At 33.4% G+C, this 17355-nt stretch overlaps 1 protein-coding gene across 6 annotated transcripts in view; it reads left to right on the forward strand.

Annotated features, from left to right (window-relative positions):
• PlexA (plexin A) overlaps nt 1-17355 on the forward strand; it is a 144140-nt gene that overhangs the window by 114528 nt on the left and 12257 nt on the right. For all 6 annotated transcript variants that reach the window (XM_068347102.1, XM_068347099.1, XM_068347103.1 and 3 more), the window contains exons 3-18: nt 4540-4722; nt 4879-5007; nt 7379-7609; nt 8055-8217; nt 8682-8890; nt 9027-9152; nt 9304-9505; nt 9686-9913; nt 12285-12448; nt 12842-13026; nt 13433-13607; nt 13956-14075; nt 14249-14464; nt 14659-14853; nt 15166-15412; nt 17006-17270. In XM_068347102.1, coding sequence (XP_068203203.1) covers nt 4540-4722; nt 4879-5007; nt 7379-7609; nt 8055-8217; nt 8682-8890; nt 9027-9152; nt 9304-9505; nt 9686-9913; nt 12285-12448; nt 12842-13026; nt 13433-13607; nt 13956-14075; nt 14249-14464; nt 14659-14853; nt 15166-15412; nt 17006-17270 — 3038 coding nt within the window. The remainder of the gene's footprint in view (nt 1-4539; nt 4723-4878; nt 5008-7378; nt 7610-8054; nt 8218-8681; nt 8891-9026; nt 9153-9303; nt 9506-9685; nt 9914-12284; nt 12449-12841; nt 13027-13432; nt 13608-13955; nt 14076-14248; nt 14465-14658; nt 14854-15165; nt 15413-17005; nt 17271-17355) is intronic.

Here is a 17355-nt window from a genome sequence, read left to right on the forward strand (position 1 = left end):
TATAAAATCATCGTAATACGGACAAGTCTTATGTATACACCAATCAGCTGTTATGTTGTTGATCGGAATCAACTCTGTTTCCCTTTACAGCCAAGCGAGCTAAAGTCTAATATTTACCCTTATTTTCATTAGAGCTGAGGTTCGAATCATTGACAGGGCAGAAATATTAATCATTAAAGGAATATCATTATGAGTCTATGATTCCGTGTCAGATTGATTTTAATATTAAAGATAATTTGTAGCTTATTTGAAAAATCAAAGTGACGAGTGTTAGTGATATATATATATATATATATATATATATATATATATATATATATGTGTGTGTGTGTGTGTGTGTGTGTGTGTGTAGGTAGGTAGGTAGGTAAGTAGGTAGGGAAGGGATGGCTCCAGAGGTTGTCGGTCTTCAAGTTCTCCTGATGCTTTTTGTGATGGTGTTGTTAGTATCATGACTTTTCCACCTTGGCTGTGACCCCTCATAATTCACTGCTTTTGTAAACACACCGTGGATTTTTCAGGAAACAGGTGAATGTCGTTTTCCCTCTGGTCTCTTTCGAAGCAGCAACTGACATTTTTAAAACAAAGCTGTACTGTGAAGGAATATGAGTGTTTGTTTTTCCATTGCAATATCTCCATTGTGTGATGCACAGATTCATGATAAAGCTTCATGTCTATCAGATAGTTGGATATTTAGTTGGATATTTAGTTGGATATTTGGTATCAATATTATTTAGTTTCTATTGTTTCACTCGATTTTGGATTTTTACTTTTGTGTTTACTTATAAGTCCGAGTAAAAACACCGGAATACGATGGTTTGATATAACCTGCTTGAACAATAAAGGCAATTTAAGAAGTTGAACGCTCAAAACATGTTTTTGCTTCTTTAAAGTATTGGGATTCTTTATTTCACTTTGATTTGGTATATTTTTGTTGTTGGAACTATTGTCACAATTTTCAAAGTTCAACTTCTTGAATGACACTGTCATTCCTAAAGTAGGTTCTGTCACACGAGGAAAGACCTTTGTCTTGCAGGACCTACGAGATCTATTTGTCATATGCATCCTTTTAAGTATTTAGATAGTCATATAGTGTAATCCGTTTTGATTGCCAAATAGACTCAATCGTAACATTTCGATAAAAAATTATACAACTTCTGGAATTATCAGTCCTCCTGATGTCAAATATAAGCTTTTATGATCATGGAGTCGCATATTTGAGACCTCTTAGACTTTGTGAACATTGCTCAGTTGTAATTGTATAGCCTAGTTTCAGTCTTTCTTTTCCATAAATGTCTTATTTGATGAAGTGATTGAGATAATTTTCCTCTGACAAACGGGGGTTATTGACGTGAGAACGATCTTTCCTTTATGTAAAGAAAATAATAAAAAGAGGCTGAGGATTTTTCATAGTATGCGTATAACAGTTTTGCGAATGAACATTGTATATAACTTATATATTGTGCAAAAACATGCAAAGCTTTGGTTAAATGGCCATGTAAAGTTAGTAAGAGGAGGCGGAGTCGTGTAACATTAGTGATTTACATTTGGAGCTTGCTGTCAAATTTTGCTCGCTCTTACACACACACACACACACACACACACACACACACACACACACACACACACACACACACACACACACACACACACATATATATATATATATATATATATATATATATATATATATACTTATACATTTTCAAATATAAAAGTTGATTGAATAATGAAACAAGTTGATTTTTGGCTGTCATTTTGCGTAACCAAATGGTGAATGTGGTAAATTTAATTATGAATCAATAAATTTTTCGTTTTTCCTAAACGATGATAAAATAAGGTAGATTCGCAATATGAAACTTGAGTAGAATAACAGCTGTCAGTATCATTATGATAATTATAATGATTATGTATAAAACTCTATCTTGTAATCACATATACAGTACAGTACAGTACAGTAGCTTTGAAAATAGTCTACGGATATTCAACTCCACGTTTAACCCAAATTCTTCATACACCCTTCTGTACAAAATGCATTACGTATTTTATATACTGTATAAACTAAAAATATACTTTATGTACTATATCGCATTTGCAAATTTTCTTAAAAGTGTCTAGATATCGACTGGACAGATAAGCTAACAGGCTAAATAACAATAATGCATTATTACTCGCACGGTGACGTGAACGATGTATTGAAGAAACGCCAGAGACAGTTTTTCCCCACGAACATTACCTTTTGTTACTTTCACATTATTCTACATCCTTTGTCCCCAACAGAAAATGCGTGGTCATTTATGGTGGATCTATAGTTACTGTGTCTGAACATGCGAGTTCGATTATATCATTCAAGTAAATGCATTCACCTTGGTTAGTGCCTCTCTGTGTTTCATAGAAGATACTCTGTTCTGATGTCAAGTCTGCTTGGGTGTGGACACACTTCGTGTGTACTGTATATGTGCATTCTGTATTCTGTTACCCATACATTGTATGGATATTGACAGTGATATACCTTAATATTATTGTGAATATCTTTGCTGTATCTTATGATTTTTTTTTTGTATTAAATACAGGTAATATGATGTAGGCTGGAAACTTGAAGTAACACTAGGGAAGGTGGCAAAAGGGAGACAGTGACAGTTCTATATAGATTAAGTGAAACATTCCCGTCACCTTGTGAATGAGAGAGAGAGAGAGAGAGAGAGAGAGAGAGAGAGAGAGAGAGAGAGAGAGAGAGAGAGAGAGAGAGAGAGAGAGAGAGTCTCTCTGACTCTGCTTGTGTTTGCCAGAGCTTTTGTGTCCGCGTTGGCAACACTGTCAATCGATAGTCAAGGGGAAGGGGAATGGGTGTGTTTGTTTGTTTGATCTTAAGGGTGAACAATCCTCATTTGTAATTATTTTCACCTAGTAATGATAATTATTTCCGGTTTTTGTGATGTATATATATATATATATATATATATATATATATATATATATATATATATATATATATATATACATACACACACACACACACACACTATTTGAGGGTGGCACCAGAACCTGTAAAGGCATCCAGTTTCTCAATGTGTTTTAAGTAGAAGGGACTATCCCCATATCTTTTTACTGGACTTCATTAGTCACTGTAACGTATTCATTGGTCGGAAGTCATGAGCGAATCGTGGACCAATAATGTATACTTCAATGTTTATGTTCATTCAAGAATGTGTCAAGTTTGGGAATGATTATGTCAACATTTGCACAAGATTATGCGAGTCAATAACATAGTAAAATTTTTACTGGAAGCACAGTATATTATTATATGGGTTGCAATAATGTTGACATTATGGTTAGAAATCTCAAATTGCTTAAACTTACGTATTGGCGAGAGTTTCCCTTGTTGTAGGAGTAAGTTGTTTATTGTGGTAGATTTCACTGTAAAAGACAATAATTAACTGAAGAGAGTTTCCTTTAAAAAAGGGGAAAACTAACGTTCCATGATAAGAAGTTTAGATTGGTTTATAAATAACCACTGATTAGATGACTACACATTCTCTCCCTCTCTCTGACTTCGGGCACTTCCTTTAATTCTTGTTATCTATACTATGGACTGCCCCAACACTACTGTTCCCTCAGACTTCAGTCATGTACATTTTTTTAAACGATTTATTTATCTTTGAAATTTGACTGTAAATCCATCTTTTGAAGAGGATCTATTCAATAGAACGTCATCATACTTATTTGCTGATAACTATAGGCAGAATATGTCTTCCACTGTCTTAGGTTAGAGTTCTCTTGCTTGAGGATACACTTCGGCACACTATTCTATCTAATTTCTCTTCCTCTGGTTTTGTTAAAAGTTTATATATTTATATAGGAAATATTTATTTTACTGTTGTTACTGTTCTTAAAATATTTTATTTTCCTTTTTTCCCTTTCCTCACAGGGCTATTTTGCCTGTTGGGGCCCATGGCCTTATAGCTTTCTGTTTTTCCAACTAGGGTTGTAGCTTAGCAAATAATAATGATAATAATAATTCAGACCTGTCACATTCGTCTGTGATAGTACTGTAATACTGTATCCCAATGATCTATGCTAACCATTAGCGATGAACGATTCTGAGTCTCTCGAGCTGGGTTCAGTGATAGACAATCAATCTGTTCCAGGAATCAAGCAGAATAACACAACACCTAAAAGTATTGACCATTGTTTTGATTATGGGATGTGTATTGTGCCAAACTTTTCGACAAGGAGCCAAAATCTTGCTGCCTTACTTATTTGACTAGCTATTTCTTCATGCTAACTAGGGGGTTGGAATTGTGTAGTACAAAAATACCTGACAATATCCAGAAAAGAAAGGCTGTATTGAAATGAAGAATAGATTGTCTTGAAAAGGTTGCTATTTATTTTTATTTAAAGTTTCTTCTTTCAAGCTACTTGGAGGAAGATTATCCAATTGATCCCAAGTACTATACATGTTTGTGTACTTTCATATACTCTACACTGTACCTGCATACACCGCTAGATTCACAACTGATATATTTTTCTTTTTTTCTGCAGAGGATTAATGACCTAAATGAGGATTTCTGTGGTATGGACGTGAATACCCCGTTAGGCGGCGAGCAACCTGTAGAAGGTCTTGCGATTCTTACCTTCCTTACACGTCTGACGGCTGTGGCTGCCACTTCAACAGAAGTGTACACCGTCGTCTTCCTTGGCACTTCTCAGGGACATTTAAAAAAGGTAAGAAATGTGAAGTGATTTCAAAATGCTTCATAATCTTAACATTTTGATTAGATAATGGTTGATTATTGATTAAGCATACAAAATTTACATTGCTATGTTAAAAATATTGAAAGTGTACATTCAGGATTAATATTTTGTGTGTTATGTTTACAGGTTGTGATAGAAAACCAGAACAATGCATTGGAATACGACGATATAGTCGTTGACGAGGATTCGCCTGTTAGACAAGACATGTACTTCGATAAGGCTGGAGACCATCTCTATGTGATGACCGACAATAAAGTAGGTTTTTAACGTTTGCTTTAAGTTTATTTTTTACACTTTATTTGCTCTCTCTCTCTCTCTCTCTCTCTCTCTCTCTCTCTCTCTCTCTCTCCTCTCTCTCTCTCTCTCTCTCTCTCTCTCTCTCTCTCTCTCTCGTTTCTTATTGTAGAGGCAAATATTAAATTACAGGAATTTTTATGAATTGTCTTGCGTCCCCTATTAGTTATGTAGCCTCTTGATGTCAGTATGGTAAGAATTAAGTGTGACCTTAGAATAACTATTGAAATACTGGAAATAAACAAATTGCATAAATTATCTCAAATCCAAAAACCAAGCCGGGAAGCTAAGGTAGTAGAGTTTACTGTACTTATAAGAAATAACAAGAAGAAAAAGAAATATTAGCCCCTCAAAGCAAAGAGCTCACCGATGTAACCTAAACAAAAAATATAGCAATGCATATTAGACCCTGGGTTATCTAAATGATTACTGATGTATTCTTTGACCCTATTCATCAGCTTTAGTTGTCAATTAAACCAAAGAAATAGAGTAATATAAAAGGAAAAAGGTACAAAATTAACAGCATTATATCAGTTCTTCAAATTTTTACTGAAAACATGTAAAGTATTTGGATGTTCCTCTAATGTGACAGAGAGTGCCTCTCTGCTTGAAACGTACTTTGTCTACGATTTTGTCTGATAATGTCACCAGTGCTTCTGTCTTGAAAATACCATCACCTGCCTTGCACAAAAATCAAATGGTGACATTATACTGGCCATTATCATTAATAACCCCTGTGGAGTCAGCTGATCAGTAGCTCCAAGAAATTTGTATGGGTGGAGCTATAAGAGCCTGAATACCCCTTTTTTGCTCTAAAATCGAACATTGGTATCCTGCAAAGTTGATTATTCCTTGAACTTGGTAGTATCAGTTTAATGAAATTCAAAAAAATTCAAACTGATGTTAGTAAAGAATACAGTACATTCATTGTCAGAGCAAAACCGTATTTTGATCCAGACAGGTACCCCATTATGATAAAGCATTCCAAGTTAAATACTTTGGTGGAGTCATCATCTCCTGATAACTTAACCATCCACTTGTTGTGATGCTGGACTGATGCTTACCAATATGGTCTTCCTGCTATACTAATTAGACTCAAAATAAAGTTACTTTATTTTTGTGGTAGAATGAGAGTTGAAACCAAAAAGCATCCAGCATAGTCATAAATAAAATAGTGTTGCTACCACTCATTAAAATCAGAAACCTTTGTCTTTCCATACCAACACATTCCAAGAAATTGCATTGTATACTCTTGGACAAAAAACTTACTTTTGAGGTCTATGAAATTCCAAATCTTTGGTACCATTCATATAGTTCAGTATGCCTGCACTGAAAGATTTCCTATAAATCTAACCTATTTTTACATTGAGATCTTCCTAGACTTCGAATACCATCCATCTCTGTCTGTCTGTCTGTATAGATTGCCTTACCTTGTGTTTTCTTCTGTTTTACTCTGGAGATAATCAAATTGTGGATCGAGCTTCCTAATCAAATAATCAGTAGAACTCCAGAAGCTCGAGCTTTGTACCCTTTTGGTTGAGCAGTCTGCCACTAGTCTTGTTTCATAGTTTGCCTGCTATGTATTTATTCAATGTTTTTATTTATCTTGTTTTATTTTATTTATTTTTCATGTACAGTATAGTAGTTTTTCTCTTTCCTTGTCTATGTCTTTTCTGCTGTGGGCTGCTTTCCCCTTTGAGGCTGTTGGGTTTGTAACTTTTCCAACTAAGGTTACAGCTCAGCTTTCAATATTTATACCCCAACCACAACTATATCATAACCCAATTAAGACTGTTCATCTTTTGTCATATGCACTCTTCGCTTTAACCCTGTGGAATTGTCCATATCATTTTATTTCAACCACCAGTGTACATATTTAAAAGAAATTATTAACAAGCTCTTAGGACCTGGATGTCATGCAAAACAAGCCAAGATACGATAAACCTGTAATTATTTCAGTTACCCCAATACAGTACATGGCTTATTTCTTATTCTAAATAGCACCCTGTGCTGTATCTAATGCCATAATCATACATTTCATTCACTTTCCATCATATCAAGATTCTTGTGAAGTTATATCTTTCAGTAAGTCACCATACAGTATTGTCTTATGTTGCTTTCAGTAAAGTTTAATGAACTGAGTAATTACTTGACAGTATGCTGTACAAGAAATGTATTAGAATTTTTTCCTAGATTTAGGTAAACTCCCCTATTTTTTCTCGGGATATGGCTTGAATACACAATTTTTCTCTATGCCATTTATGTACTGTACTTTTTCAATTATATTGTACTACTTTATGCTTTTTTCTTATGCTTATTCATTTCCTATCAGATATCGAAGGTGAAAGCACAGGAATGCAGTATCTATGAGGGATGTAACCAGTGTCTAGGAGCAAGAGACCCATACTGCGGATGGTGTTCTTTGGAGAACAAATGTTCCCTGAGGAGGGATTGCCGTGATGCCACGCAGGACCCACAGCATTGGGTCAGCTATAAGACTGGGCGATGTACCACCATTACTCAAGTCATGCCTGACAAGCTGCAGAGGACTACTGCTAGAACAGTAAGAGCTTCATTTTTAATATAATTGTTCCCTCTTAGTATTATTTCATGAAATACATTTGGAGCCTTAGGCATTTCCTTGTACAGTCCTCCCTTTAACATTCACAGATTTAATTATTTTTGGGGAGGAAAATAAGGTTTAATAATGTTAGCATTAGAATTTTTACAGGTTTAATTTAAATTGTAATGACTAGTTTTTCTCGATTTACTAACACTTTCTTTAGGAAAAAAAGAAAAAAAAAGGAAGGAGATGGTCAAAGTGTGGAAATAAGGGAGGTAGCTCATATACGCAGATTTCCTGCATGCGGGCTTTCATAAATGTCAAGGACTAACTGCATTGTGCCAGTGATAGTTCTTTTTGTAGGTCAGTTTTTAATGTTAGTTTACATGCTAATTGAGTAAGTTTATTTATATTTGATTATTTATGAAAGCCTACTTTCCAACAGCTATCTTTGATGATCGACAATCTCCCGTCTGTGGAAGGCTCTTTGCAATGCGTGTTTAGCGCCATGAACAAAGATTTGACCACTGAAGCAAAGCGCACAGCACAGGGAGTCTCTTGTACTACTCCTAGAAATGATATGTTACCTGATATACCCCAAAATGAACGTAAGTACTCCATATTATTTTAAACTAATAGAAAAGCTAATATTGCCTATTATAGTAGTCCCTTAACACAAACTGGAATATTAATTGATTTTAGAGGTTATTTTCCATTTACCAGGTCTTATTAATTCACTTCAGTTTAGTCCATTTAGCTTTTTATATAGCTTGAAAGTCAAAGTAACGTTTACAAACTATTATAAATTTGGTTTCTTGTTGACGACATGCAAGAAGTTAGTACAGTATACAAATTACCATATCCCTTGACAATACTCTTCATCTTATGAACAATATGCATTTTTTTCTCTTAATCCTCCTCTCTGTAGATTAGTAAAGTATTTATTGTGGGCCATATTGTTAACTTCATCTTTGCAGTATGATCTTGGTATGAAAAATATTCTATAAAAACATAGGAGTAAGTTAGACATATTAGTACCATTTTGTTCATTATGGTTATATTATTTTTTCAGATCATTTCACAGCCAAACTCTCTGTTCGAAAGTCTGAGGGACCTGAATTTGTTTCCACAAACTTTACTTTCTTTGACTGCAATACATATAGTTCCTGTACGGAGTGTGTTTCATCTCCCTTCCCTTGTGACTGGTGTGTGGATGGGCACAGGTGCACTCATGATTCAGCAGAGAACTGTAGAAATGATGTTTTGGTCAATGGTGTAAATGTGAGTTTGAAATCCTTAAATTTTTTCTTTAGATGTGAAAAGAAAAATTTTGCAATTCTATTTCAATTTCTTTTAATTGGAAGTACAAAATATATAAAAATTTTATGCATTTTTTTAACGCGACTTTGTCTTTCAGCGAGTTGGGCCAAGTATTCGAAGTGGTCCCTCATTCTGTCCAAGAATCACGTTTGTGGAAAGTAAAGAAATTCTTGTTTCATCTGGTACTGATAAGTCAATCAAAGTCAAGGTTGATAATATTGCTGTAAGTAAACATATAATTTTTTCTATGTTTTCATTTGTGATTTTGATATTATTCTTTCTGTATATTAATTCACATTTAATCCTTGTTTACTTTTGATAATTACTTTATTGTTATTAAATTTATTTTAACTCCCCCCTTTTGTAAATTTCAGCAATTCATCACACAGACAAGATTTGTGTGTCAATTTAATATTGAAGGCCGTGTAACAAGTGTTAATGCAAACCTTTTAAGTGATACCATCTACTGTGATCGAATGGAGTTTGCATACACAACAGCTGCTCCATCTACCAATGCCACTTTTGCAGTTATCTGGGGAGGATCTAAGCCCCTTGATAATCCTGACAACATTCATGGTAGGAAGATTGTATTTAGTGTTGTTTTTTAATCAAATAGGCTGTATTCTCTCATGCTTTTGAAATATAACCAATTTTACCAATTTTGAGTCAAGATTCACACTTGATTGATGCTGTAAAGTATCTTATATAATTTAATTTGTTTTCATTATCATCATTGTATTTTTATTTTCATTACAGTCTTGGTGTACCAGTGTCATTTGATGGCAGACAATTGCGGCATGTGCCTAAGTCTTCCAGAACGATATCAATGTGGTTGGTGTCAGTCCACAGGTAGATGTGAAGTTCAAGATCAGTGTTCAGGTGGATCTTGGCTAGACCGAGACCGCACCTGTCCCAACATAAATATCACTGATTTCCATCCTAAAAGTGGGCCTTGGGATGGAGGAACTAATGTTACAATTGAAGGTAAGAAATTGTATTTGTTAGGTGTAAGTTTCCATGTTACGCACCGTTAAAGAATTCTTGTGATACACCTCATAATGCTCATGCAACATATTGCTTGGGAATTAGCATATCTGTTGTTGATGGAATCTTCATTGTGTTGTACACCACGTTTCAGACAGCACCGATGGATCATCCATGGATATATATACTGAGCTGAGTTATAGCACAGGGGATGAAGCAGATGATAAATCTCCACCAGAAAGAAAAGTGGTTGGAGCTGCTGTACATGAAAGTTCCAAACAAGTTGGCAGTCTTACTATTTCTGAATTTAGAGACATGATGAATAATCATACAGCTGCCTTAATTACAGATCTTTTGGAGGGTTTCAGAGTAGAAATATCTGAAGAGATTAGGAGGGTAGAAGACAAAGTAAAACATCTAGAGAGAGCATTCTCTTTTGCCATTGCTAGGTGCCCTTGAGTATTATCTTCTTCTGATTCAACATTTTAGTTACCTGTGGGACAAAATAACTGTGACTGTAAACAAATATATTGGATGGCTCCCAGGGGACTTGTGTAGCTTTTAGTTAAACTTGAGTTCTTTTAGTTGATGGAGTTCTTTTAGTTGATGGAGTTCTCCAAGTTTTGTCTCTACTATTAACTAATTTAGTTATGTTGGAAAAACATTGACACCAGTTTTTAAATCTATTACTATAAGATATTACATCGTTAATTAAAATTGATAGGGTTTTTAGTATTATGAGAACTGATGTACTGTAGATTCACAAATTTCTGCGAGGATACTTATCTTTATAAGAATGTGAGACAACAAGGCATTGAACTAGAAATGCATTGTGTACTATTGATGTACAATACCTGTAACTGTAACAACAATATCCAGATTTGTTTTTGTGGAAAGTTTGAAAAATAAAAAATAGAAAAGTTTGAAACTTCTAAGGAGACTACACATTTTGTTACATTTCACGTATTTGTTAAAAACGCTGAGAAAATTATTAGGGAAAGTCAGTGTAATTTTTGTCTTGGAAAAGTTTTATAGAAAATGCTTGAATATTTCTCCAGTTATGTGAAATTGAATCCACCTAATGTAAATTTGTGCCAGTTGCAAGTTCAATGCCAAGGTTTTATTTTACTTAATTTTTAGATCTCTGGCTATATTGTCACCATTGCACAATTTAATTGTGATTTTGTCTTTACAAAATCACAAAAATTTTCTTAGTACTTATTAAAAGGTAGTATAAGTATTTGGTAAGGTTTTTGTTTTTCTTTATAATTTAATGCATTATATATCATTGTTATCCAAAATAAAATGCAGAAATTACTATCGAAGTTTTTGTGAAGTTGAAACTATTATGATGTTTGAAGTGTTACCAATTTATATGAATTGCAATGAAAATTTTATGAGCTACAGTTTAATTTTATCGCAAACTATTTTGTGTTGTTTGAATCAGCAAAAAATAAAAGAAAGAAAAAAAAAAGTTAAGTAGTTCATTTTGTAGTCTTCAAGTTAAGTAGTTCATTTTGTAGTCTTCATATCACCAGTAGGCACTATTATTTCATGTAGTCTTATTGTAATATTGGTTCATGACCAACAGTTGATTAGGAGGCTCACTATGCAGTAATTTAGGCTAAAAACTATTTTGCATTAAATACTGATCAATAGTCTTTCAATATTGGTTTAAAACTTTCAGTGAGTGATGTTATTTATATAATAGTTTTTCACAAAAGTCCTGTTTGTGAAATACTGTATGCCATTTAGGTACATTATTACAAAGTTTATGCTGCTGAAGTTCATTAAAGTTGACATATACTAGCACTGTTAAAGCACTGCTGCATTAGGATAAATTTTTATAAAGAAAATATTGAATACTGCCATCCATATACAGTATTGCAATCTGTATTTTGAGCTGTAGTCTATAGAATACATTTTCTTCCAGTTGAAGGATTCTTTGTTCTACATTGTCAATGAATTATAATTTCATGGGAAATAATTCAATAACTAATACATTTTGAACTATTATATGAAGTTCATAGTCAAATAATACATGGAAGCCTTCATAGAGGAAAGATGATAATTGTTACAATACTTCAAGACCTCTATAGACATCAGTTATTTACATTAGATGAATGTGCATGGTGCTAGCTGTGAGATCACATACTTAACATAATTAAGTCTAACCACTTCTTTTCAGGCATGATTTATTATGACTGCTTATAATTATTTTTCATTGTTGCAAATTAATATGCATGATTTTATTTGCAGTTGCTGCATCAGGTCTGTCCTAGTATCTGTCGGCGCAGCTCCATTTTATAACCTGAAAAGCAAAAACTTTCAGCGCCTGCAATTGACTAACTCTGCATGATATACTTTTCAGGAATCAACTTGGGTAAAGACATTGACGACATTTACGAAGGTATAACTGTTGCTGGAATAACTTGCCAACCTTATCGCAACTCGTATATCAAGACCAAGCAAGTTACTTGCATGGTTGATAGTCCTGGGGTAAATGACTTCAAAGAAGGACCAATAGTAGTAAAGGTATGTGAAGTAGATAAGTTTTTAAATAAGATATTTTTTTATTAAGTAGATGTCAGCCATTTACAAGGAGTGATGTGCAGGAATAGCTCTCTATTGGTATTGGTGGCTTTTACTGACTTTTAACTTAGCCAACATTACTGTATACTTTACCTAGAATTTTTCTGGGGGATAAATGTATAGAAAATAGTTTAGTGTTTTAGGGTAAGTCTCAGTAATTCTGTAAATACTTTGAATAATATCAGTTGAAAATATAAATCAGTAGTCATGAAAAATTTTGATTAAAAATTTGCTGAATCCAACTAATCTTTTAATACTGTAGTGAGTTAAGCATATTCATTCACTCTCTTTTCTATAGCTGGGTTACTTATATGCTGTTCAATTAAATTTTTTCAGGTTGCTAGAGAATACCGTGGAGAATCATTACAGAAGTATAGTTTTGTCAATCCAGAAATTGTAGATTTAACGCCCGAGTCAGGACCTAAATCTGGCGGGACTCTTCTTCATATCATTGGAAAACACATGAATGCTGGTAGTCGCATTGAAGCAAAAATTGCTGGACGCCCATGCAAAATACAAAGGTATGTATTTTTTTAAATTTTTATTTATTATAGTTTTTCTTTGCCAATATTATCCCAGGGGAGAACAGACCTCCAAATATAACTCACATTATTAGCTGTAAGAGTTGCATTTAATCATATACAGTACTGTATTTTTTTTTTTTTTCAATTTGAAGTTTTTATAAATCTTAATCTCATGTCAAAAATGTATTGAATATCAGTTTTTTCCCTCTTAACATTGGTTTTCTAATTTTAATTACTGTCAATTCTCCATTCTCATGCTGAATTATGACTGTAAAAGGACTTCCCATAACATTTCAAAGGCATTTTCTTTTTTATTGTACTGTATTAATATTTTTTTATTTTTTATTAATGAACGAATGTTTTATCCAATAAATTATATAATTTTATTTCTTTTTGCTCTCAGTACAAATGATACTGTTGCCACCTGCATCACATCGTCAGCATCCAGTCTCCAAAAAAGTGAAATTGAAATGACTTTCGATAATGGACGACGTAGCCTTCTTGGGAAATATTTCACATATGTGGATGACCCTTCAATCCAGTCAGTGAAGTCTGGAAGAGCTGGACAAGCTGGACTTGTGAGTAGGATCTCTTAAGTTTACATTTTTCTTTAACATAAATGTGAAGGGCTGCATATTCAAGAAGAAAAAGGATATACTGTACAGTACTCTTGATGCTGGTTCTTATCAATTCATCCACCCTATTTGGTGTAGGCTTCTCTTTTGTACCTTTTTTTCCATTGAAAATACACGGGTGGCTTTGAAAGTGCTACTGATTTGTGAATGGTTTATTAATAGCTTAAGTCAGTTAGAAAAGTGATTGCTAACATGTATTTTCATAAATGTATCATTTGTAGGCAGTGTGTATAGTATTTGTCTTGTAAAATCTTGAAGGTTTTTAAAAATCAGAATTCTTTTCCTTTGCAGAGAAATGGGCCGAATGGTATACCAAAAGGTGGAATTATTATAACAGTTGATGGAACAAATTTCAATGTCATTAAAGATCCAAAAATGTATGTGGTGTACAGGGAGAAGGAGTATACTAGCGTAAGTAATTTATAAAATTTTTAGTAATTTTCTTGTTTCCTGAGTTGGTCATAAATAATCTTTAAAACCAGCAGTCCTTTGTTTAACAGTGCTGGAAAGTTATGCAGTTTGATTTTACTCATTAAAATGCATTTCTGATTAATAGATTTAAATCCTGTTCTTTTTCTCCACAGCCATGTGAAGTAAAGAATGCAACTCGTATGGAATGTTCATCACCTGAAATTTCCAACATTGCAAATGACCAAATAAATGATGCAAATGGAATGAGGCTTGACTATGGCTTTATCATGGATCATGTTAAAGCTGTTCGCGATCTTAGTCGAGCAGGATTTCCTGACTTTATAGTATATCCTGATCCAGTTTACTTCCCATTTGAAGATGAAGACCAGGTATGACTTATTCATTTACTCGATATCATAATATTCCTGGAAAAAAATGTGCTTAAAGAAATAATTTTTTTCTGACAGTACAAGAGAGTTCAAATTCATATAGCTTTTTTTTTCCTAAAGTAATATTAAGGGTTTTCCCATAAACTAATATTAAGGGTTTTCCCATAAACTAATATTTTTTTCTTTTTTTGTAGATTAAGCTTTACAAATCAGATTACCTAACAATCAATGGCAAAAATTTGGATCGTGCATCTCAAGAGATTGATGTCAAAGTACATATTGGAGAAGATTATTGTAATGTGACTTCACTTTCAAGATCCCAGTTAACTTGTCGCCCACCAAAGGAACAACCTTCATCCCAAGATGAAAATCATTTGCCACAAGTTGTTGTAAGTATTAAGTAAAACACAGTAGTTTCTGGTAGTGTTCTTGTAACTCTCCTTCAAGTAAAGTTTTATTGAAATGCTTCTTTTTATCCTTTGGGTATTGGAGACATTTCATAGTAGTAACGTAAGTGCACTATGCTTTAGTTACTGTATGAGTAAAGTAAACAAGATAAATAAATAAATTCATCACAGCATGATAATTTATTGATTCAACACTAAATGTTTATCAAAACTTTTCAAGAAAATATACTGTTTATTACTGATTTTTCTATATATTTTTACTAAATATTAATATATTTTGACCTTCAATTTCAGGTAATTGTTGGTGAAAAGCTAAGGTACCAAATTGGACGCTTGAAGTATGCCAGCATAACTGATGTTGGTACATTGTCAAAGAAGCTGATTATTGGTTTATCTGTTGGTGCTGTTGTGCTGATTCTCATCCTGGTTGTTTGCCTGATTGTTTATCGTCAGAAGAGCAATCAAAATTCAAGGGTTCTTAAGAGTATGCAAGAGCAGATGGACATCTTGGAACTTAGAGTGGCAGCCGAGTGCAAAGAAGGTAGGAAGCATTTGAATTTTCATATTTGCAAAACAAGTTTTCTAAACTTTATTTCTGAAGTTTTTATTTTTTTCTAATGTTCATTCTTAGAGTTCTGTTCCTAAAAGATCAGAATGACTTGTAAAAGAAATAGTAATTGTATTGGCTGAAGTGTATGTTGGAAAATATTTTTGTATGCAAGTTGTAGAACACTAATCAACCATGGCTTTTGTTGGTTGCAATTGGTGATACAGTACTTCCAAATGGAGTAATATTTTTTCTTTTACTAAAAATTGAAAAAGAGGAGTCTTGTAAGGTATTAACGTATTTACCAGACCTCAATTATTTATAGTTTCATCCCAACCTAGAGATCTCAATGTGCATAAGCTTTTTATCATCCAATAGAGTGCTAATGGATTGTCAGGAAATGATCTAAGTCACCAGTAGCTTGTAGGTTTGAAATGGTATATTCCGAAACCTAAGGAATATACAGAATACCCTAGCAAGGCATTTCTTCATGGTAGAATCCAGAATTGGAAAAAGACATTTAAACCTCCTTCATGGAATGTAAATGTTCTGCTTTCCTTGTATTCAGTTTTTGCTTTGACTTCTTAGTATCATAAATTATGCCATCAACAATGTAATACCCAAACATTCTAAAAGACACCAATATTATTATTATTAATATCTAAGCTACAACCCTAGTTGGAAAAGCAGGATGTTACAAGCCCTAGGCCTCCAACAAGAAAAATGGCCCAGTTGGGATAGGAAATAAACTTTGTTAGAAGTAATGAATTGGGAAATATAAAATACCTTAAAATCAGTAAAAACATTAAAATCATTTATTTTATATAAACTATGCAGACTTATATCTCTACCTGTTCAACATAAAAACATTTGCTGCAAATTTGAGCTCATGAAGTTCTACCAATTCAACTGCTAGATTAGGAAGATCATGCTACAATTTGGTCAAAGGTGGAATAAATGTTCTAGAATACTGTGTAGTGGTGAGCCTTATGATGGAAAAGAAGACAAAGACTGTTAGAACTACGTACAGGACATTGCAGTCTGGGAAGCTCTGAACGCAATGGAAGATTAGAATTATGATAAATCTTAGGAACTGTATAAAGAAGTAACTGAACAACATTGCCAGAGATTAATATCAAGATCAGGAATAAGAAATGTTCCTTGTATATTATGGTTCCTTCATTACATTTTCCACAATTTTTTATTATTACATTTACTTACAAGTATTATCAGAGTAGATAAAATAATTGCTTATGAAATAAATTTTATGAAAGCCCAAAGAGTTAAGAATATCAACTCGGTAATTTTCCCCTCACTCCAACACATTTTTTGTTAACAGCATAATAAATATTAGTATAACAGTGAGGAAAAGGATAATTGTCACTAAAAATAAACTTCAGACCTGAACGTTAATTTGTTGGTCTTGTATAAGTATACAAGTATTTACTGCAGAAAACCTTGTCCCTTTGCAGTTTGCAGGAAATCTACTGTATGTAAAAATACCTAAGTTGAGTGTTGACATTTTCTTGTTGAAAACTTATTTGTAGTTTTAAATGATATTCTAAATATTTATTTTTCCTATTTTAGCCTTTGCTGAACTGCAAACCGAGATGACTGACCTTACGAGTGACCTCATTGGTGGAGGCATTCCTTTCTTGGAGTATCGCACGTATTCAATGAAGATTCTCTTTCCAAATTTGGAAGAAACTACTGTACTTCAAATGGATCGGCCAGATCTTGTACGCAAAGAAAAAGGGCTTAAACTTTTTGGTCAGCTTATTATGAATAAAACCTTCTTACTGCTGTTTATTCGTACACTAGAGTCTAATCGATATTTCTCCATGAGAGACCGGTAAGTATGCTGCTTTAGGATAGTTTAATTTTCTTATTTTATTGCTCTATAAATATCTTATGTTGGATCACAAGTTTTCATATTT

Source organism: Palaemon carinicauda, chromosome 23, assembly GCF_036898095.1.
Source record: "Palaemon carinicauda isolate YSFRI2023 chromosome 23, ASM3689809v2, whole genome shotgun sequence".
Taxonomy (NCBI): domain Eukaryota; kingdom Metazoa; phylum Arthropoda; class Malacostraca; order Decapoda; family Palaemonidae; genus Palaemon; species Palaemon carinicauda.